The sequence below is a fragment of the Vipera berus genome (genome assembly GCF_964194415.1).
Source record: "Vipera berus genome assembly, chromosome: 1".
Taxonomy (NCBI): Eukaryota; Metazoa; Chordata; class Lepidosauria; order Squamata; family Viperidae; genus Vipera; species Vipera berus.
In genome coordinates, this window is record NC_138202.1 from 28,811,963 (window position 1) to 28,835,322 (window position 23,360).

General features: G+C 40.6%; 1 protein-coding gene across 1 annotated transcript in view; it reads left to right on the forward strand.

Annotated features, from left to right (window-relative positions):
• PRKCH (protein kinase C eta) overlaps positions 1-23,360 on the forward strand; it is a 103,074-nt gene that overhangs the window by 49,188 nt on the left and 30,526 nt on the right. Inside the window, exon 10 of the mRNA XM_081313807.1 lies at positions 6,459-6,613. Within this exon, the coding sequence (XP_081169933.1) occupies positions 6,459-6,613 (155 nt within the window). The remainder of the gene's footprint in view (positions 1-6,458; positions 6,614-23,360) is intronic.

A 23,360-nucleotide genomic window follows, 5' to 3' on the forward strand; every position in this document is an offset into this window, starting at 1 on the left:
ACTTACATAAGACTTTGTGTAAGCAGTGATCCTGCAGTTTTTCTAGAATCAAAATGAAATTACAAACTGAAGAGTCCCTAGAGACCAACTAGTTCTTATGTGATACAAAAATGTTGAGCTGGAGTATCTGCCAGATGTACCCAGATTTTGAATAAAATACAAATAGAATAGAATAGAGCTAGAAGGGACCTTGGAGGTCTTCTAGTCCAGCCCCCTGCTCAAGCAGGAGAACCTATACCATTTCAGACAGTGACTGTCTAGTCCAGGGGTCAGCAACCTGAAACAGTGAAAGAGCCACTCGGAACCGGTTCCCTCACAAAAGGAAAAACTGGGAGCCGCAAAAAAATGTGCGCGCATGCGCGTACATGCACACATGCGCAGACCAGGGTTTGACTGAAGAGTGGAGCCAAGGTGAAATATGCACCTACCCTGCATATTTGAATTGATTTGTTGAAATTTTTTAGTCCCACTTTTTTTTGGGGACTGCACATGGCAGAGGACTGGGAGCCGCAGGAGATGGCTGAAAGAGCCGCATGCGGCTCCGGAGCCGCGGGATGCAGACCTGTGGTCTAGTCTCTTCTTAAAAACCTCTAGTGATGGGGCACCCACTATTTGTGAAGACAAGCTGTTCCACTGGTTAATTGTCCTCACTGTTAGGAAGTTTCTCCTTAATTCCAGATTGTTTCTCTTTTTGGTCAGTTACCATCCATTGTTTCTTGTCCCGTCCTCTGGTGCTTTAGGGAATAATTTGACCCCCTGTTCTTTGTGGCAGCCCCTCAAATACTGCAATAGTGTTATCATGTCACCCCTGTTTCTTCTTCTTTTTATGAAGCCATTCTTCATATGTTTCAGTCTCCAGGCCTTTGATCTTTCATTCCAACTTTTTAAAAATTGTTTCCTTTCTGATAAACGTTTCTTCCTTGAAATCAAAATGTTATCCAACCCATCTGAGCTGAGGTTGCTTTACTTAGGAGAAGGGGAAATATGTTTGCATCTGCATTTCCTTCCACTGTTCATGTAGTGGGAGTATTTATATGTGCCACCTTGAATTATACAAAATAGAAAAGTGATGATGATAATGATGATGATTGTAATGTGTCTATGTCTACTCTGACATCATCATTACAAAGAATATTATTCATATTTTCAGAGGACCTGCTGATCCTGCATTGTGATACTTGCCATCAATTATAAGGAATATGCAGACACTGAACAAACTGATCAGTCCTTACTCACCAGCATACAATGTTAGCTTCTTTGTTGAGACAAGTCCTATTGACAGCATATCCATGCTGTTTTCTTAGAAACAATACAATAACTGTCTGTTGCATAAAGGATAGTTTTTGACTTCCCAGTCTAGTCTATAGGTCTGGGATATCTTGATGGTTTCCCATCCAAGCACCAACCAGGTCTCACCTGCTTAGCTTTTTTGATATCAGCTAATGTTGGCTAGGTTTTGTCATTTTCTATAGAATTTAAAAGAATATTTGTATATGTGTCTATTCAAGTGGGAATCATTTTGGTTTCCTGAGACACAAAGGTCAATGCCCTCAAGACAGCTTTCTTTGAACTAAGGGATTAGAAAGACTAATTTCATAATTAAACAACCAATCTGGAATTTGTTAGGTCATTTAATTGCACAGAGGCAATTCTTGCTTAAAGGCTACTTGTTCAGCAACGATTCAAAGTTATGACAATGCTGTACCAGGAGACTTACAACAGGTCCTCATAGTGGCAGTCGGCACAATGTCCCCATGGTCATCTGATCTCTGTTTGGGCACTTTGCACCACAATTGCTCAGTTGTGGCAATTATGATGTTGCAGTGTCCCAATATCACATGGTCACCATTTGCAACCTTCGTAGCTGACTTCTGGCAAGCAAAATCAAGGGGAAGTTAGCAGAAGGTCACAAATAGTGATCTTATAACTGCATGACACTTTGGCTGTGTAGGATTTGCCTAATGACAGCAACTAGGACTGCTGTAACTGCCGTCGTAAGTCAGTGCCATAACATGATGCCCTGCTTTATAACTGTGTCACTTAGCAACGGAATTCCCAGTCCTAATTAGCATTGAGAATTGCCTATATCTCCTGGATTAAGCACAAAACAAGACCTCTTATCACACGTGTTATTAACCTGTTTATATAAGCTTGTTGGTGTTGCATCTAGCCAGCTGCTATGTTGTTAATGTTGCCACTTTACAGAGAATTTTTTCTGCCCCCTCAACTTTTACTGTTCTTTCCTTTTCCTTTGCTCTTCCCATAAAGCAGTGTACATAGGATATTCCTTCCTTGAGATTAAACTCCATGAATCTGATCCACAAAATATGTACAATGTAAAAAAGGTTTTGGTTTGTCTTTAAATTACCACTCAAATCTTGTGGCTTAAGTGAGGGTGACCACTAGGTGGCAGTACCTGCATGTGAAAAAGCACAGTTTGTCATCACATGGCCTTTTTAATGGAGAAAGAGATTACAGTAGTTGCAAAGAGTCAGTGGTAACTCTTTAATTCGGTTTCACTACTTTTCATGTTCCTGCCAAAGCACCATGATGTCCTTGTCTTGCCACCGCCCAAGCCTAGGAAGTTGGCACAATGTGTTCTAATGATGACATTTCCTCTAGACTTGTTTTTAATTCCTCTGCCCTTGTCATACGTATATATTTAAATCTGCATATCATTAGTTCTAGAAAATTGGCAGCATAAGCTCTTTGTCTAATCTTGCTTTTGGGCCAATTATCAGGAAAAAAAGGATTCCAAGATACCTGTTTTAACTGTTTCAACATTATTATGGTGTTATGCTCATCATACTCAAAGTCCATAAATATGTAGATATCTGTATAAATATGGACAAGAAATAATGGATGGAAACTAATCAAGGATAGAAGCAAGTAAGGAGAAAATTCCTGACAGTGAGAACAATTAATCAGTGGAACAGCCTGCCTCCAGAAATTGTGGATGCTCCAACACTGGAAATTTTTAAGAAGAGATCGGACAAGGATTTGTCTGAAATGGTTTAGGGTTTCCTGCCTGAGCAGAGGGTTGGACTTGAAGATCTCAAAGGTCCCTTCCAACCCTGATATTGTTATTCTGTAATTTTTTTTTAAAAAAAAGATTATATAGCTATGCAGATAGCAAATGATAAATAAATTTAGCTCATTAACCAAATTTTGTAAAGTATCATAGAATCATAGAGTTAGAACGATCCTCAGAGGTCATCCAGTCTTCTTTCCTCTTCCAGTACAGCTTCTTTTACAAATCACTACGTACATAGTCTTTGTTTGAAGAGCTCTAGTGAAGGAGAAGTCACCATTTTATGTTCTAGCTTGTTCCACTGGTTAATAACTCATTTTGTCAAGACATTCCTCATAATGTCTTTATAGTTTTAACTCATTGTTTCTTGTCCTACTCTGTGGAATAACAGAGAATAGTCTTCTGTGTGAACATATGTAAAGCGATTTCTCCTTAGTATTACTTCTATAGCCTAAATATATCCAGATCCTTTATCAGATCCTCATAGAACTTGGTTTCCAGATTCCTCACCTTGCTTATCCTCCTTTGAATTCAATCAAATTTGACACCGTCCTGTCTGAATTGTGGTTCCCAGAGTTGGATATAGATGGGGCTCACCAGGTCAGTGTAGAATTACTTGGATTTCCTTAGATATTTGTATCAAAATATATATTATCAACTCTTCAGCCATTTAAAGTCTTAAAGACTAGCATCAACAAACTGAATTGTGTCTGGAGAACAATTGGCAACCGATTCAGGTCCTTCAAAAAAAAGAAGAGTTACTCCTAGAACTCATGTTCCGGTTAACATAGTTACCACTCATTAATTGAAAAAAATGTTTTTTTCCAACATATTAAAAAATCAATGAAATGATTAGTCCACTAATAGGAGAAAATGGCAAGAAAGTGATGGGCAGCAGAAGAAAGTGGAAATGCTTAATTCATTCTTTACATCTGTCTTCATGGGAAAGGGAAAAATAGCTCAGCCTACCAAAAGCAGAGCTGTAGAAGACAGACTAGGAACAGAAGTCAAAATAGGCAAGAAAATGGTAAGACAACACCTGTTAACCCTAGATGAGTTCAAAGCACCAGGATCAGATGGATTATATTCCAGAATTCTGAAAGAATTGGCAGACGTGTTCTCGCAGCCACTGAACTGTATCTTTCAAAGATCCTGGAGCACTGGGGAACTACCAGAGGACTGGGAAAGAGCTGATGTGGTTCCCATCTTTAAAAAAAAATGGATCCAGGAAACTACAGACCAAATCTGTATGACATCAATACCTGGGAAGGTGCTGGAAAATATAATCAAGCAACTGATCTGCAAACATCTAGAAGCAAGCAAAGCTATTACTAAAAGTCAACATGAGTTCTTCAAAAGCAGATCATGCCAGATAAATATTATTGCATTCCTTGATCAAGTGACTAAATTAGTGAATCAGCAAAATGCTGTGGATATTGTACAATATACTTGGACTTCAGTAAGACATTTGACCACAAGTTTAACCACAACCTCTTTCTTGTTAAGATAAAAAAATGTGAGATAGACAGATTGATTCAAAATCAACTAACAAACCTCATTCAACATGTAGTCCTCAATGGAACTACATCTACCTGGAGGGGGAGAGGTATCCCAAGATTTTGTCTTGGGCCCAGTGCTTTTCAACATCTTCAAAAGCTTTAGATTTAATTGAGAGGATAGAAGGGGAACTCATAAAATTTTCAGACAACACCAAGTTGGGGCAATAGTCAACACTTTAGAAGATAAACTCAAGATCCAGAAAGATCTTGGCAGACATTTCCTGGTCTAGTTCCCAAGATCACACACAAACCAAGCTTTTGATTTTCTTTGGAAATATTAATTAAGTAAAATAACTCAGTTTGGAGGAAATATCTGGACATTTTTCCACAAATCCATGCCAAGCTTAAGAGATACTTTCTTTTTCCTGAAGTCAAGATGCAGAGTGTCCAAGGCAATATCATTTTAAGGGAGAAAATCTTACAAGCAAATTTTCCTTTTTTCTAGATGTATTGAGTAATTCAGTGGCACTTAAAATCAGGTACTTCTGTCTATCTCAGGAGTGCAGAAAATATAATTCACTTGCCTTCTTTTTGTAGACCATAGAATCCCTCTTCTCCGTCAACCAGGCTTGTCTCTTTAGGGGCCTTCAGACAAAGATAAATTTAAGCAAATTTTAAGGGAAGAAATGGGTACCTAAGTCTTGCCACCCAAATGAGATTCCTTTGTATTTTGGCTTCACTCACCAATGGATTGTACCCACTGAAATTTTGTAAAGTGGTTTCTGTGAGTCTTTTGCTGACAAAGTGTATGTATCTCTGCTTACCTAGTAGTCGATTTCCTCTAAACTAAATGCATCTTCTCTTTTAATTTATACTGAAGACATAACCAGGTAGAGCTGCAACTGAACACAAATAATCCGGTCTGCTTCCTATAATTAACGGAATTAGACCTGGACAATGGTCAAATGTCAGCTTTAGGTCCTGCCAAGTCATCAAAGATACATTTTTGGGAAAAGGCAAATTGCTACAAGAATTAGACGTTTTCTCATTAGAACAGGCATAACTGACAAATATTTTTATAGTTGGACCATGTCACATGGTCTGTTCCAGGCAGTAAAGGATCAAATGACATTTTGTAGGGCTGAATAACCTTTGTCATCTATATAATCTGTGCTTGATCTCAGTATAAGTACTTCATTCCCCTGTAGAACAAATTGCCTGGCTTCTTTGCCACTACTTAGTCATATCTACACATTGATTGTGTAACTCTTATGGCCAGACAAACTCATTGACTCTCAACTTTAACAGTTAAGGGATATCTCTTCTTTTCTTGCATTTACCAACAACCAGTATGAAAGTGGGAAGTGCATTTATTTTGTATGTAGACACCATTGTTATAATTAAAATAGAAATATAAAACAATTCACTTTACAGAGGGGACTACCTCACCACTGGTATGCTTGCTTAGTCTTCTGACCAAATGCTACCAGTTGACTAGCAGGTTGAGAACCACCATTTGTTCTATCTTCTTTAAACCAGACTTGCATTTGATAGCTATTCAAATAAAACCCTCTTTCAAATTAGAGGTCAGACCTCCAGTGGCATTTCAAACAAAGAATTATTTTCAATAAAACAGGACACCTGACCTCTCTTTGTCAATACAAGTTCTGAGTGCATGGCAGGAAGTCTGAACTGGGGTTGCAAGGAGAGCAAACCCAGATTTCCAATGTCCAATTAAAGGATTGAATTAGGTTGGTCAAATACTAGGTAGTTTGGTCTATGAAGGTAAAATTCTAAATATTTTGCTGTTTTTGCTGCTCTTTCAATTCTAAGGGATTTTTTTTAAAAAAATTAGATTTGGGGAGAGAAAAAGAAATACAATTAATATCTTTCCACTGATGATGGTATCTGGTATTGCTTTTGATCAGGATCGCCTCTTCTTTGTTATGGAGTTTGTGAATGGAGGGGATTTGATGTTCCACATTCAGAAATCCCGTCGCTTTGATGAAGTCCGAGCCAGATTCTATGCTGCAGAAATCATTTCAGCTCTCATGTTCCTTCACGAGAGTGGCATCATTTACAGGTCAGCAAAAAGAATTTTTGATTTGTTGTTTTGTTGTTAGGTTCAATCAAGAGTTGCTTTTTGTTGGAGAGGATTCTTAGTGGTGATTAAAATACCTGCTGGAGCTGATAAATGAGATGGCTTCTTTGTATTTATTGTTGCACTGAAAGAGAAAATTTGATGTATTTAATTGAGTGAGGGCATAGCATTTTGTGGAAGATGGGATTTAATTGGGAGCTGCTCAGACATGGGCAGCTACATGAGCAATCAAATCCCAACTTTTTTAGTTGTTCAGATCTGAGTTGGGAGAAGATTCAGGAGGTCTGCTTGAATGTCTTCAAATGTTGGTGACTGTTATTTTAAAAATGCTTGTTGTGTAGCAATTTGAAATCTACGTTTTTGGGAAAATGGCATAGTCTGTGAGAAGGGAAATGAGACATGGTGACCATGAGGCACAACATTTATTTTTATTTATTTTTATTTTAATCCCATTTATATCCCGCCCTTCTCCGAAGACTCAGGGCGGCTTACAATTTAAGCACAAACCAATGTGCTTAGCAATAATTTGCTGCATATTTGGAAGCAAAATGTTATGTTTGAGTGGAAGAATTATGCAAAGTATTTCCACTGAATTCTGATCCATGTGCATAATAAAAAATACTTCTGGAACAGGTTGTCCTGTGTGTTAACTTATGCGACACCTCTCTGGATTCTTAGGCTGCCTTACATGCTAGCAGGCCAAGATGATTTTTGTTTTCATTGTATATTGCAATATCACACAGCATAACTGAAACAACCTTTGAACAATTGTATGTAATAAAGTTGGAGAACTGCTCATTGTTCTCCCTAAATGTAGTAGGTTTTGATTTCAGCATCTAATCTATCCCAGGACTCTGTCAATCAGATGGTTCTAAAACCATGTCAAATGTGCAGATTGAATTGTTTGCATAATATGAGTTGACACAATGTCTATTTCTTCAGTTCTGTTTTCTTGCATTCTTCCTTCACTTTATTATAGAGCTTGACATTCATTGATTTTAGGCTCAATAGTAGTCATAAGTTGAGAACTATCTCTAGTTTACATAAATAATCATGGTTTTGATGTAGAAAACATATAATGAAGGAGAGTGAAGAACCAGTTTTCATGCAGTCAAAATTAATTGAAGAAAAAGATACCCAATAAGTCATAAATAAGGAAATAAGGAAACAGTGTGTGCCAGCTAAGCCCTTTCTTGGAATTGATTAAATCATCTTTTTGTTGCAAAAGACAAATGCAATCTCTTCTGGAATCCCATATATAACATTTTTGAGAGAGACTTGCATGTTTACTGGGAACCATCACTAAGTTCAAGAAAAGTTTTGGTTAGCTGATTAGTATTGCAACCTGGACATTGTTCTTTAAATCTCTTATTTAAAACAAATGTGCAACTCTTCACAAAGCTAATAACTAATAATGAAGCAAATTCCCAGGAATTTGTTTTTCTTTGAAGACAGATAAGCCTCCAGGTAGCTTTAACGACTCTCTAAAAGAACGCAAATGACCAGCTGTCTGCAAGGAATATAAATCTTTTCATTCCCCACCATCCAGTCAGAACTGAAGAAGCTTCTTGGATGAGAAGCGAAACGTCTTCAAAGAAAAAACAAGAAAGTCCAGTTGCCTCGTGAAAAAGCATCTTTGGCTTTTCAAGGAAGATGTCTCCTTATCAATAGTCCTCCAAAACAAAACAAAAAAATCTGGCTGAGTGGCCAAGGGCATGGAATGAAGCTGGAGACTCTCCCAGCCCTGAATTGCTACACATTGTGGAAACAGTCTGTAGTCAAATCATTTTTATCTGGCATGGAATTAAAAATAAAATAAAATAAATTAATCGGTACATATTATATGACATTCTTTTACATTGTAGAAAAGATGTCAAAGATAAGATACTTTTACTCTAGTCAAACCATTTGTTCCAAGATCAGGCAGAAGATACTCAAAATAACGTATGCATTTATGGGCATTTGAATCATGCTTACTAATCCTTGGATTCTGGATGTTCTCTGAGCTTGGATGTTTTCTGGCAGACATTTCATTACCAGGCTAGGTAATATTATCAGTGCCTGGGAGAGTGGAGTTGCATTACTCATCCTGATAATGAAACCTCTGCCAGAAAACATCAAGATTCCAACTGTTTTGTCTTGAGCTACATATTTTTTATGCTAATGGAAGTGGAATCACTGTTATTTCCAAACTCTATGAACCCCTGAGCCCATCTGGAATTTAGGGAGTATGTGATAGGATGGACATTTTCACAAAATGTTAGGCTGCTAACACCCTTGCTCTCTGTCATTCCCTCTTGTCTCCCAAGAATCTCTTGACTGCCTCATCTTTAATAATCCTTTTCCTGGGCAGGTTGACACAATTCCAAACAAAGCAGAGGGCTGCAGCTAACTAGAAGTAAATAACAAAAGCTAGCTTATTGTTTTGCAGCATGCTAGCTTTTCATTATGTTCTGATATGAAAACTATCAACAGATTTAAGATGCGGAGAATGGAATTTGCTAGGCATGTTGGAAATTCAAGATGCATGCATCGTGTGGGATGGTTTAGTTGCTGTGATGGTAGACAGTGAAGGATAAAGGACTGCAGAAATTACCTTTGAAATCAGTCTGAACTTTATTTTTTACTAAACATTGCCGCAGATCTTTCTCTTCAACTGTGTATGTGAGAGGTGTAATGTTATAGGTCATATAAGAGAGTTTGGTGTGGGCATCAGACTGGGACTGATTTGTTTTGTATAAAAGGCTATTGTACTGCTGGCAGCGCTCTTAACGTTTTCACTATTAATGTTTCTTGATGATATCACACACAGGTTTGAACATGTCTAAATCAGAGGCTTAGGTAAAAGAAGCACGTATCGTCACGTTTTGGGTGGCATGCAGAAAGCATGGTCGTTTGGTAGTGTAGCAGCAATTTTGGATCCTATGATTTCCTTACCTCTTGATAAATTAGAGATCTGCAGCAAAGAAGTTTATTAAGCACATAATGCAGCTTGAATCTCTTATGTTTTACTGCTCTGAAAATAAAGTCACTCTCAGTATTCCCCCTCCCTTTCTTCTCTGTTTAGACATAATACTTGCATATTTTTTGGCATACATCTATTGAAGGCTTGGCATCCTCTAAGTCAAAGCTATGTATTGTTCACCTTACTTTTTAAAAACTGTTGCTCATCCTTCCTTGTTTGGGCAGGTTCTACACAAAGTTTTAATGGCTCTCTCTGGAAATACATACTTGTTCACCAAAGGGTGACATGGAGAAGATGGTCAGGAATTATTTTGATTGGCATAGAAATAATGGGTATATGTTGCAAGTACAATATTTTGTGTAAATATGAGAAACGTCCTGTTGAGATGATCTGTGCAAACAGTGGAACAGTCTACCTACAGAGATGGTGGCTTCTCCATCTCGTGAAGTTTTTTTTTAAAGAAAAAGCTGGATAGCCACCTCTTAACAGTTTTATTGCTTTTTCTGTTAGTCTTATCTTATTCCATATTTCTGATCCTATGAATGTACCAAGAATTCTTATTATTTTCATGATAAACTTGTGAGCATTGGGTTGAGAAAGCCCATTAATCAAATTCTTTGCATGTACATCAACTTGGGTTCAAGCCAGGCTAATGAGTTGGCAGATACTCTACCAAAGAGACTGGAGAGTTTCTGCTGTCAAGGAAGTTAATACTAGGCTAAATGGATTGTTGGTACAAGGTCTATAGAATTGGTTTGTCTCTCTTAAGTAAGATGCATTTTTATTCCTTCCAGAAAATTGCTTTCTGAATGTGTTAGTTTTACTGCAATGGTAAGCAATTTGCATTAGCTCAATTAGTAGGCTGTGCATTTCAAGAAATACTCTGGAAAACATGACTGTGGCAAAAAACAACTAGAAGAATGGATTGGAGGTATGTAAGTTTCCACTGGAAGGGTTTTTTGCTTTTTGTCCTCTAAGGCCTTATGATCACAGTTCCTGTAAAAATGACTGAAGAATCTTTACCCTGGCTCACATATGAATGTGAGTAAGATTTAGTGGGAAAGTGTCTTTCATGCTCCCAGTTTTATTCCTAAGAGGGTATTTGTTAGCCTTTCATAACCAGGCAGAAGTTACTCCCACATTGATAAACCAGTGGAACAGCTTGCCTTCAGACCTTGTGGGTGCTTCACCACTGGAGATTTTGAAGAAGAGACTGGACAGTCACTTGTCTAAAATGGTATAGGATCTCCTGCTTGAGCAAGGGGCTGGACTAGAAGACCTCCAAGGCCCCTTCCAGCTCTATTCTGATTCTGATAGTAATAGTGGCAGGAAGAGGCATTCCTCTTCTTCCAGCCAGTTTTTCATGGCATGAATCTACATTACATTGAGAGGATGGCTTCTTGGTGATGATGACCACCCTTTTGAGTAGCTGTAAAATGAGATTCGATAAAGTGACAGAGGACAGATCTACTCTTGATTCATAAAATTTGTAGAATGTGTATTTCTTCCAAGTTTGGCATCAACCCTGACTGCTCTTTAGAAGGCCAGATCCTGAAGCTGAAACTCAAATACTTTGGCCACCTAATGAGAAGGAAGGACTCACTGGAGAAGAGCCTAATGCTGGGAAAGATTGAGGGCAATAGAAGAAGGGGACGACAGAGAATGAGGTGGCTGGATGGAGTCACTGAAGCAGTAGGCGTGAGCTTAAATGGACTCCAGAAGATGGTAGAGGACAGGAAGGCCTGGAGGAACATTGTCCATAGGGTCGCGATGGGTCGGACACGACTTCGCAGCTAACAACAACAATTCCCAGTTGCATAGGGAACACTATCAGTTGCGAGGAAATAAGGCTGAGAGAGGGATTTTCTGCTTAAAGACTCCCTGGAAGTATCTGGTTGTCTGTGCAAGAAACAAAACGCTGGATTAAAATGGGCTTGGTCTGATCCACCAGGGCTTTCTTATGTTTGTGTCTTTTTATTTTTCATGATATTGTTTCTCTCTTTTAATTTTCAAATAAAACGAAATATATCACGAGAGTGGAATCCTAACAAATAAATAAACCATTAGGTGAGTAGCCAGTGATTGCTACTACTACAGCTGTGTCGGGAGCACTGAAACACTTCCAAGTTGAAAGGATTGAGCGGTAATATTACCGTTGCCCAGGGGACGCCGGGGGTTCCTTTCACATCCCCATAAAGGTGTCAAACAAAGTGGCGCCCATTTATCTACTCAGGGTCACCTGCTTTTAAACTGCTGGGTTGTCAGCAGCTGGAGTGAGTGCCGGGAGCTTACCCCGTCCCGTGGCAGCAACCAGGTCTTGAATGTGAGCCTGCCTATCATCAGCCCAGTGTCCTAACCTTGTGAGCGACTGCACTCCTAGTGATTGCTGAGAACTGGATATCACTAAGTCAGGCCAGAACTCAGCCATAGAGTACTTATTTAAGGCAATAAAAATACAATGTTCAGGTGCTACTATCTCTCTGTCTTGAACCACATAGATAGTTATTGAGGACCAGTGTTTCTCAGCCTTTGCAAATTTAAGCTGTGCGGGCTTCCACTCCAAGAATACTCCAGCCAGCATAGGGAATTCTAAACTTCCTGAGCCTGGATGCCTTCAGATATGTAGACTTCAACTTCCACAGTTTTCTTCAATGACCACGTCACTTAGGAAAATCCAGGAGTTAAAAGTCCACACCTCTGGAGGGTGCCCACACTGAAGAATGTTGAAATAGGTAATGCTGCCTGGAAGAATTAGGTTGACAGGGTAAGATACCTTTGTACGGTATGTTCAGTGAAATGAAACTTGGTGTTTGATCTTCTAATGCCCCTTTTCTTGATCCAGCTCCTCCTTCTCTTCCCAGATATTTATAGAAATAAAAATAGAATCATAGAACTGGAAGGGACCTTGGAGGTCTTTTAGTCCGACCCCCTGCCCGAGGCAGGAGTCCTCATTCCATCCCAGATAAATGGTTGTCCAGTCTTTTCTTAAAAACCTCCAGCAATGGAACACCCGCAACTCCGGGAGACTTTCTTATCAAATTTTCTGTGAAGTTAACTATAAGGTCAGCTCTGTAGAATATTAGAATATTAGTATATATGTATTTACATGTATTTCATCTCTCCCAACAGCTAACTCTTTTGAGAGCCTTCAAGATGCTGAGTGAAATTTTCAATTAAAGTAGACAATATTGGGTAGGAGGTTTGAGGCAGAAAGGCAAGGCTAAGTTTGGCATGACCTGGCAGAACTCCTAGTAATAGGCATTAATTAAACAATTGTGATAACCAAACCAGAATCCAAAATACCAGTGGAGGTTGCTGAATGTCTAAACATGAAGCCTTTGCTGACAGCAGGATTTATAATTTTAATTACACTTTATAATTAGGGCCTAGGATAGGTATTACAGTAGCTCAGCTGAAGGGCTCAAGCCTATATTTTAGGGCTAGAGTGAAACATCTTTTTTCCAAGTACGTCACAGATTATTTTTCCCCATCTTTATTCCCCCGTTTGTATTCCAAGAAACGCAAGAGTAACATCTGGACAGTCTCCAGAAACTCATTTCTCCAAAGAATAGGAAGCAGTTTTAATGGGTTAAAAAAAAAGAAAAAGAAAACCTCTCTCTCTCTTTTTTAAAAGAAACTTCTGCAATTTAACATGCATGGATTTTTTTTTCTTTTTGGCTGACATGGGATTTTTCTTGTGTAGCCACAGATTGTTTTCTAAGCTGAATGGCCACCTGCAAGTAATTTCAGTGAGTCACTTTTTGGCACTCCTAAAGGGTGATATCACTGCATCTATTTTCTTTAAATGTTTTCCCACATCAAGGCAATATAATTGGGTTTGCACAGGAGGCAAGAAGAAACAGGAACCAAAGGAAAGAGCTTTTGTTAGTGACCTTGCTGAAATCAGCACAACTTGATAATGCTGGAGCTTTGTGCCAGGTTTCTCGTATCAACCCTCATTGCAGATTCATCTAAACATGAGGTGGGGTGGAGAAATGCAGGGGTGTGTCTGTGTGTGTGTCACAGTCTCTATTGTGGTCAGTTAAAGTAGTGGCCCTCAAATATGGCTCTGCATTACTTAGTCTAAGCCTCTAAGTCAGGGGTGTCAAACTCAATTTCATTGAGGGCTGCATCAGCACTGCGGTTGCCCTCAGGGGGCCGGGTGGGTATGGCCAGGGTGGGCGTGGCCTACTGGGTGGGCGTGGCTAGAGTGCGTATGGCCTACTAGGTGAGCATGGCCAACTATACATCGTTTGCATCAAGGGTCCCTATGGGGGCCTGGGCAGGAGTGGGACAGATCTGAGGGTCTCTGGCAGAAGGAGGGTCTCTGGGCCAGGGCCAAGGCAGTGGGGGCCGTTCCCTCACTGTTTCCAGGATGGCTTCACGGGCCACATGAAACCACTTCGCGGGCTGGATCCGGCCCCCGGGCCTTGTGTTTGACATGTCTGCTCTAAGTCATCAAGCCTGGAAAAAAAATCACCCATTTTTGCCATGTTTTTTATGCAAAACTATGCATTTAATATCAAAGCTGAAGGAGATTAACTGGACTTTTCTAGCCTAGTTCTCTGGTAGCTCCTGATATGCTTCAGTGGTTCTGAGATAATATCTGTCAGTTCCTTCAGAACTCTGGGATGTAATCCATCTGCTCTAAGTGATTTGAACTTTGTTGTTGTTAGTTGCGAAGTCGTGTCCGACCCATCGCGACCCTATGGACAATGTTCCTCCAGGCCTTCCTGTCCTCTACCATCTTCTGGAGTCCATCTAGGCTCACGCCTACTGCTTCAGTGACTCCATCCAGCCACCTCATTCTCTGTCGTCCCCTTCTTCTATTGCCCTCAATCTTTCCCAGCATGAGGCTCTTCTCCAGTGAGTCCTTCCTTCTCATTAGGTGGCCAAAGTATTTGAGTTTTAGCTTCAGGATCTGGCCTTCTAAACAGCAGTCAGGGTTGATCTCCTCTAGGACTGACCGGTTTGATCGCCTTGCAGTCCAAGGAACTCGCAGGAGTCTTCTCCAGCACCATAGTTCAAAGGCTTCAATTCTTTGGCGCTCAGCCTTTCTTATGGTCCAGCTTTCACTGCCATACATTGCAAGATTTGAACTTGTCTAGTGTTAAATAGCGGGTTCTTTGGCGCAGGAATGAAGACGAGGTAACTGAGTACAGGAAAACTCATATTTTATTTTGTGCAGAATCTGTACTGGCAAATGGCTGCAACTAGCCGCAATATATAGTCTAGCCCCTAGGCGGCAGCCAATAGGTTTGAAGAAACCATTGCCACCTAGGGATAGCCAATTATAGCACTGGAGACTTGTAGTCTGGATTTCTGGAGATCCGTTAGCTGCTCCAGCAACCCACGTGGTATTACTAATGAGCCCAGTACATAACACCCCTCCCCTCTTATATCAGACAATATTAATACAAATTAGTCTCAATGCAATTATCAAAGACTCATTATCAAACACACTAAAATAAAAGTAATAGAAAAACAACAACCCAATGTTATTAAACAACGTCTGAATGAATAGGCTTTAAAGATAGCACATTTAGACAGTTATAGCACTAGTTTCTGTAGTATAGTGGCAAACAGCAATACAACAATATTATAGCTCTTTATTTTACATCGTAATCAGCGAGATATAAAGGAGGCTTGTGTGCCCTAGTGGAACGTCTCGGAGTTCCACTCACTTTGTGGTCTACCAGCTTACCCAGTGGGCTGGGTAAACTTGCGTCCCCTTGTGTTACTGAGTCGAGGGGATTAGATGCTCTCTGGCTGGCCTCTCCAGGTTGACCCACCCCAGAGTCAGACTGATCAGCAGAGTAGGTGCAGTGGTTGCTGAAGTTCAGATGGCTTGCTCCTTCAGGGGCTCCATGTTGCATTCCAGGACTCCCCACTTCTCCCTCTGGTTCCACCTCAGTTATGACAGAAAAGTTCAGAGAGTCCATGTGAGGGCTGGCTTGGCCGCAGGTTTGAGGACCATGGGAGGGACTTATGATGCAGTCCTCACTTAGTGGCCATTCTAGAAACCATTTCCTGAGCTGATCAATATGTCGTCAGACAACTTGCCCTCCCTCCAACCTTACTTCATAAGATAGGGGTCCGGATGCCTTGGTAATTTGACCAGGAACCCACAGATTCCCATGACCATAGTTCCTGGCCCAAACCCAATCACCCATGTGCAGCCCCCTTGGGGATTTTGGTTGAGAGGCTTCTGCTGCCACTCTATCTGGATGCAACCTGTCCAGTTTAGTGATCAATCACTTCCCCCAACGTAGTTCTGCAGGACATTTGCCTGTAGCAGTGCACGGCGTAGAATGATGGCAGAGTAGAAAATCTGCCAATCTGTGATGCCAGTCACCTGTGACAATGCGCTTGAGTGATTCCTTCATTGTTCTCACCATGCGTTCAGCTTGACCATTGGAAGATGGATGAAATGGTGCAGACATTGCATGTCTGATGAGATTAACTCTAAGGAAGGCCTGAAATTCAGCAGCATTGAATTGGGTCCCATTGTCTGAAACTAAGACATCTGGCAATCCATGTGTGGCAAAGAGTTTTCTCAGCACCTGGATGGTCCTAGCAGTAGTCATGTTAGGAACTGGAATTACTTCCAGCCATTTGGAGTGGTTATCCACTACTATAAGGAAGAGCTGTCCCTGAAAAGGCCCAGTGTAATCTATGTGAATCCTAGACCAGGGAGTGTGCATTTCCTCCCACCTGTGAATTGGAGCCTGTGGCATTTCAGGCCTAGATTGCTGGCATGTATAACAACCACGGACTTGACTCTCAATGTCCTTATCAAGGCCAAGCCACCAAAGGTAGCTTCTAGCTAAAGCTTTCATTCTGACAATGCCTGGATGGCCTTCATGTAATGACTGTAAGACCCTGTCTCTTAGGGAAGTGGGATTTATGACTCTGTTTCCCCATAAAATGCACCCCTTGTGGGCAGTTAACTCATGCCTTCTGACAAAATAGTTTTGAAATTCAGAACCTGGGCTTTTATCCAACTAGCCCATGTATACCCATGACAATACTTTACTAAGTATTTTATCTGTGGCAGTTTCAGCAGCAATGTCCCCTGCATGGAGAGGAAGTTCAGGTATGTCCTGTATGGACAGTATTCTAGCAGCTGGAGCCGGATCTGGTTCCATTAGTGGCAGTGGTAGTCTGCTAAGGCCATCAGCATGGCCCATTTCTTTGCCCGGTTTGTGAATCAATTTAAAAGTGTATGCAGATAGAAAAATAGACCATCTCAGCATTCTTGGAGAAAGTATGTGGGGGGTTTGTTTGTGTGTTGTGAAAAGTCCCAAGAGAGGTTTGTGGTCTGTAAAGACCATGAAATCCCTGCCATATATATAGTCATGGATTTTTTTTATTCCAGCAACAATGGCTAGGGCCTCTTTGTCAATCTGAGCATAGCTGCACTCAGCAGAGGACAATGTTCTTGAGTAAAATGCTATAGGGACCCATTTTTTTCTACGTGGCTTAAAACTGCCCCCACCCCATATGGAGATGCATCACATGCAAGACATACTGGTTTAGACTCTTTGTAGTGAGTTACAGTGGACTTTTCTGACAATAGCGCTTTTAAGTCCTGGAAACTTTTTTCATGTAAGTTAGTCCATTTCCATGGAGCTTTCTTATCTAGAAGCATGTGGACGGGCTCTGCTAGTGTGGCCTTATGAGGTGGAAATGTGTGATAGAAGTTTAGGAGGCCCAAGAATGCTTGTAGCTCTGCTTTGGATTTGGGCCTAGGAGCCATTTTAACGGCCTTCACTTTAGAATCAGCAGGGTGAATGCCATTAGCATCAATTCGGAAACCCAGGAATTCTGTTGAAGGAACCCCAATACTACACTTGCTCTTTTTTAATTTGAGGCCTGCTTCGCGAAGCCTCTGCAAAACAGCCCTGAGCCTACTGGCTAACACTTCTGGGGATTCCCCTGCAATAAGAACATCATCAAAATAAGGGCAGATGCCCTGAATACCCTTAAGTGTATGCTCCATGATTCCTTGGAAAATGCCCAGTGCAACACTGACTCCAAACTGTAAGCGTTTAACTTTGAAAGCCCCCCTGTGAGTCACGATCGTCTGAGCCGCAGCTGTGGCCTCATCAACCGGCAATTGCTGATAGGCCTGTGCTAAATCAAGTTTAGCAAAAATAGTACCCCCTTGCAAGGAGGCTAAAATGTGGTTGACCACTAGGACCGGGTAAGCGTGTTGTTTGAGAGCTTTATTTAGTGTGCATTTATAGTCAGCGCAAATGCGAATTTCCCCGTTGGCTTTAAGTGGAGTGACTATAGGAGTTTCCCACTCCCCACCATCAACGGGCTGTAACACGCCCTGTTCTACAAGCTTATCAATTTCTGAATCAATTTTATGTTTTAAGGCAAAGGGGACCCTGCGAGGCTTAACCCTGATTGGGACTACGTTGGGATCTAGCTTAAATGAGATAGGCGGGCCTGTGTATATTCCTAGGGCTGCATCAAAAACATCTGCATAGTCCTCACATACTGAAGCGAGGTTTGCAGTTTGTGTCTGGTTTATGCCAGTAATCTGAATACCTAAGGCATCAAACCAATCAAGTCCAATGAGACTTGTTCTCTGGCCCCCTACTACAATGACATCCAGGTGCCCAAAACCCCCCTTAAATTTTACCGTCAAAGTAGCTTCTTCCTTAACTTTAATGTGAGCATTTTGAAAATCGGTTAGGATTATATCTGAGGGCCTTAGTTTGGCCCAATTGTTACTATGCCTACACACAAAATTAAAAGTGTCTTGAGAAATAATTGAGACTCCAGAGCCAGAGTCCAATTCCATCTTACATGGAACTCCTTGTAGCTCTACCAAGAGCCTGAGTTTGGGTTTGAGGGGGCGTCGAGCCCCAGTGTGGCACACACTTCTATGGCTTCTGAAAACCCTCACACTAACTGGACCCTGGGCCCCAGTACCTCTCCTAGTCGGTTCTTCCGACAGGTGTTTGGGTGGCCAGTCTCTCTGGCAGGCTCTGCAAACCACTGTGATGTGGCCTGTCCTTCCACAAGCTCTGCATGTGGCTGATCAGAATATGCAATCAGTGCGAAAATGGTTGCCGCCGCACCCCTTACATCTAGGTAAGAGAACTGCCTTGTAAGTGTTCTCTCACTGCAGGCTGTTGCAGTGTTGCACGTTGGGTTGCTTTTGGAGTCTGTTGATTTCGGGCTCTTCTTCCTCGGAAGATTCCACGGTGTGTTTGGCGTCCTCAAGGTGGACCATTTCTTCAAACTTTGTCATTTTGGCAGGCTGTACTGTTTGAATGGCGCCCCCGGCGGCTTCGTTGGCCATCACTTCATCTTGTGCTTCAGAAAACATTAAGTTTGGTCTAGCAAAGTGTCTCTACTGAAGCATTCTGTCCCATAGGCCGCAGACAAGCCGGTCTCGTAGTCGCTCCTCTAAATTTGAAAATTTGCAAAGGTGTGCAGCCTGCCTCAGGCCCGCTATGAACTCTGAAGCTGATTCCCCAGGTTGCTGCACTGTCTGGTCGAACTTGAACTGCCAAGCCATTTCAGACATCTTAAGTTGGAAATGTCCAGTTAGCTTCTTTTTGAGGTCTGCGTAGGAGACCGCTTCAATCGGTGTTGGCGCGAAAAGGTTTTCGGCCAAGTCAAAGGTTGCTAGGCCGCACACACAGAGTAGCGTTGTGACCTTCAGTCCTTTTTCCACGATCTGATTTGCCCTCAGGTAGTTCTCTACCTGGGACAAATAGGATGGCCATTCCTCCGGGTGCTTCACATCGAATTCTCGAAGTTTTACGACCTTCGGCATTCTTCTTTGCTGGTTCCTGCATTTCCTTCCGAATCCTGCTTCCAGGCTCAGGGAATGAGTCCACTGAGCACAAGGTCGCTAGCGTAGCTTGCTAACGGACCTTGAGAGAGGGAGGGGGAAATGCCTTTTCCCTCCGGCGTGCGCTGCCTTTCCCACATAGACTTCAACTCTTTTTTTTTCAGTGAAGCAGGATCCCACCTTCTTCGCCAATGTTAAATAGCAGGTTCTTTGGCACAGGAATGAAGACGAGGTAACTGAGTACAGGGAAACTCATATTTTATTTCGTGCAGAATCTGTACTGGCAAATGGCTGCAACTAGCTGCAATATATAGTCTAGCCCCTAGGCAGCAGCCAATAGGTTTGAAGTAACCATTGCCGCCTAGGGATAGTCAATTATAGCACTGGAGACTTGTAGTCTGGGTTGCTGGAGAGCCATTAGCTGCTCCAGCAACCCATGTGGTATTACTAATGAGCCCAGTACATAACACCTAGGGTAGAGAGGTGTTCTCTTACCATTTTCTTGCTTATTTTAACTTGTATTCCTAGTCTGTCTTTTATGGTTTTGCATTTGGTGAGCTAGGCTATTTTTCTCCTTTTGCATGAAAACAGATGCAAAGAATGAATTAAGCAGTTCTGCTTTCTCCCTGCTGACTGTCACTTCCTTGCCATCTTCTCTAACCATTTCCTTGAGTTTTTTCTTTTTTTATATATGTTGAAAGAAACTTTATTTATTTATTTATTTATTTATTTATTTATTTATTTATTTATTTATTTATTGAATTTGTATACCGCCCTATTCCCGTAGGATTCAGGGCGGTTTACAGGGCAGTTAAAACCATGAAATACAAAAATCAAAATCAATTAAAACAATTAATTAAATTCAAGCCCCAAAAGTAAATCTAAAACCCAATTAAAATTAAAAACCCCTCAGTCTGGGCCAAACAGCTCGAAGAGCCAAGTTTTCAGGTCCTGGCGAAATGAGCGAAGGTTGGGGGCAGTCCTAAGTTCCATAGGTAGTTGGTTCCATAGGGCAGGCGCACCCACAGAGAACGCCCTTCCCCTGGGAATAACCCGCCGGCATTCATTAACCGCCGGTAGCCTGAGAAGGCCCTCCCTGTGGGAACGTACAGGACGATGGGAAGATGATGCCGGCAGCAGGTGTTCCCTTAGATAGTCCGGACCCAAGCCATTTAGGGCTTTATAGGTCATTACCAGCACCTTGAATCTCACCCTGAATATTATTATTATTATTTTTGACATTTGTTGCAGGTCTTAGATCATTCTGAGCCTTAAATTTCCTGACTTCATCTTTGGAGATTATATGCTGGTATTCTGCCTTGATTATTTGTCCCTCTTTCCACTTTTTATACTTGTCCTTTTTGTCCTTAAGTTATTCAGTTATTCAGTTATTTGCTTATTGACTTAGTCAACTGATTTATAACATTTGTATCCCTTTTTTCATATCAGTCCATTGGCAGCTGCAGCATTTTCACATGAGGAAGCTGCATGTAGATCCCACAATTCCTGACATAGGCCAAACTAATAGTTGTTTGAAATAAAAATATTTTCTCAAACTTTGGCTGTTATTTAATTAGTCCAAAACACTTCTGCCTTTTTGATTCCCAAACTGTATAATGGGGCCATGCTTCAATGTCATTAGAAGAGATGATACACGGTAGAATAATTAAATCAGCCTTTTAGAGGTATCTATTGTTCAGTGTTTTAGAATGGAGGGGGGAATTATACTACACTGATTCCTTCTTTTTCTAATATGTAGACAATTATTATATTCTAAGGTAGTTGTAACAATGCATCAGGATTTCCTAAGACACTGGCTGAGAGGTGAATTGAATTTCTTGTTGAAGGGCACATCAGGTCGTAATACCTGAATTATTTTCTTAATGGTCCTATGAGCTGGCTGAGAAAATGGATTTATTTAATTTGGAGATATAAATGATCAGTAGTTTCTACCACTAGTTTCTGTGCAGCGAAATGATTGTGCCCAAAGAACAAACATTTAGGAGTCATTAGTCCTTTTGCTCTGGAGTTAATGTCATTTGCATCAATGATTCCAGGAGGAAGGTTTTCTCTCTTTCTCTCTCTCCCTCCCCCTCCACAAATCTTATGAATAGCAGTGCTGTTAGGAATGAATGAGTTACAGGATATTAAGTAGGTTATGAAAATTCCACTGTTTCCATCCAGGGGAATGAAAGAATCTGTTGGACTTCGGTTGTTTGAGCACCGTGAGATTTACCCAGTCAACATGCCATCAACTTTCTGGAAGGAATTTTCATCATACATTCAGTGAAATAGTATTTTCCTTGCAGTTCTGGGAAATCTCATTTTACATGAAAGAACTATTATTCTTTCTTTAAAATGTGACTCCTTTCTAAGGAACATTATTATACAACAACAGACAGATTGATGATTATAACAACATGTGTTATAAAAAAAAAACTGGAAGAAAAGGACAAAATCTTTGTATCCTGAACAAAATGTCTCCAAAAATATTTGACAAGTTATTTTAACATCCACCATCTTCCCCTTGGCTGAAAAAGAAACTAATTTAAACCTTGATAAACCGCATTTAAAAGAAGTCTACAGTTGCTCGTGGTGCACAGCAATTCTTTAGACCACTTCCTTGCGTGAAGGGTCCTTGGTATTATGAAAAATTAGTTGGAAAGGAAGCCAAGACTGTGTGGCTTTAACAAGCAGCAATTGTACTAATGTCAGTTTGACAATTTCCTTGCCATTTTGATGGCTGTAGGGGACACTGTGGTTCCTCAGTACAAAGAGCAGGGTGTAAAATCAATTCTGGCTGCTAGACCGGACTGGTTTTCTTATTGGGAGGTGAGTGACTTACCTCCCTCTTGTTAATCTAGATAACCCAGATCATTCTCCTTTCAGCCAGCCAAGTTTATTAGCCCTTTTTACTTATTAAAATTATTAAGGGAAAATATTTTTTCATTGTAGTGGAAGTAATTGATAGCAAACAAAGAGACCCTTTCACTGAATAGTATTTCTTTATTTGCACCCTTTCATTTTTCTCTTGATGCTTTGTGTGTCTCTGCTTGCTGGGAAGTGTCACAAGAGGCCCTCAGTGGAAAGGGTAGCTTCCCCCAGGAACAGATTTGTTCTGTGATATATTCTTGCCCATCTTTATATTTCATCCTGAAAAGATGAATGAATCTAATATTGTAATATAGTATAAACATATCAATTTTAGAATTTCTCCTAAGGTAGGCAGTGAATTTCAGTTTAATATGTATATTTGGTTAGGGACCATACTTTAGCAGCAGAGAACCTGTTTTTAACACTCAGTATGGCTAGATACATAGGTGGAATCTCTAGTTAAATAAAAGAGTTAGGATGAACTTGTGATGTTGAAAATTCTTGACTTGAAAAATCAATGAAACTTCATTGGTCTCTAATTACAGAGATATCTAAGATCTTTTTGAGTAGAATCTGAGTAGAACATAGGAGAGACTATACGAGAATTCTGTGTTCAACGTTACTCATTGCATCTTGTTATAACGTACTATGTTTTGGCAATACCTTAAACAGAACCTTTTATAGAAGTTGTATACACATTTCATGGCATGTGTATCTTGCCATGCAAATTTTCCTCCTTATTCTTTCCATAATATTCTGGCAGCAGGTTAAATTTATATAAATTAATTTTACTGTAGAAATAATCTTGCTTCCTAGATATTCACTATTTACAAAGCACACATTCATTCCTAATTTGTTCAGTATGTCACAATATTTGCAGCAAAAATTCAATAGCTGCATTTTCTTTGCTATTCCAATAAATGGAACTGCCTTGGAAAATTAAGCTACCAGCATTCTGTCCAGTAATACTAAACAGCTATTCTTTTTTTTAGTTTTTTTTCCCCAGGATTCAGGCTGACTAGATTCCTTGGGACCACTTAGCAATTTTTTCCAGTGACCTGGAATTTAGAATA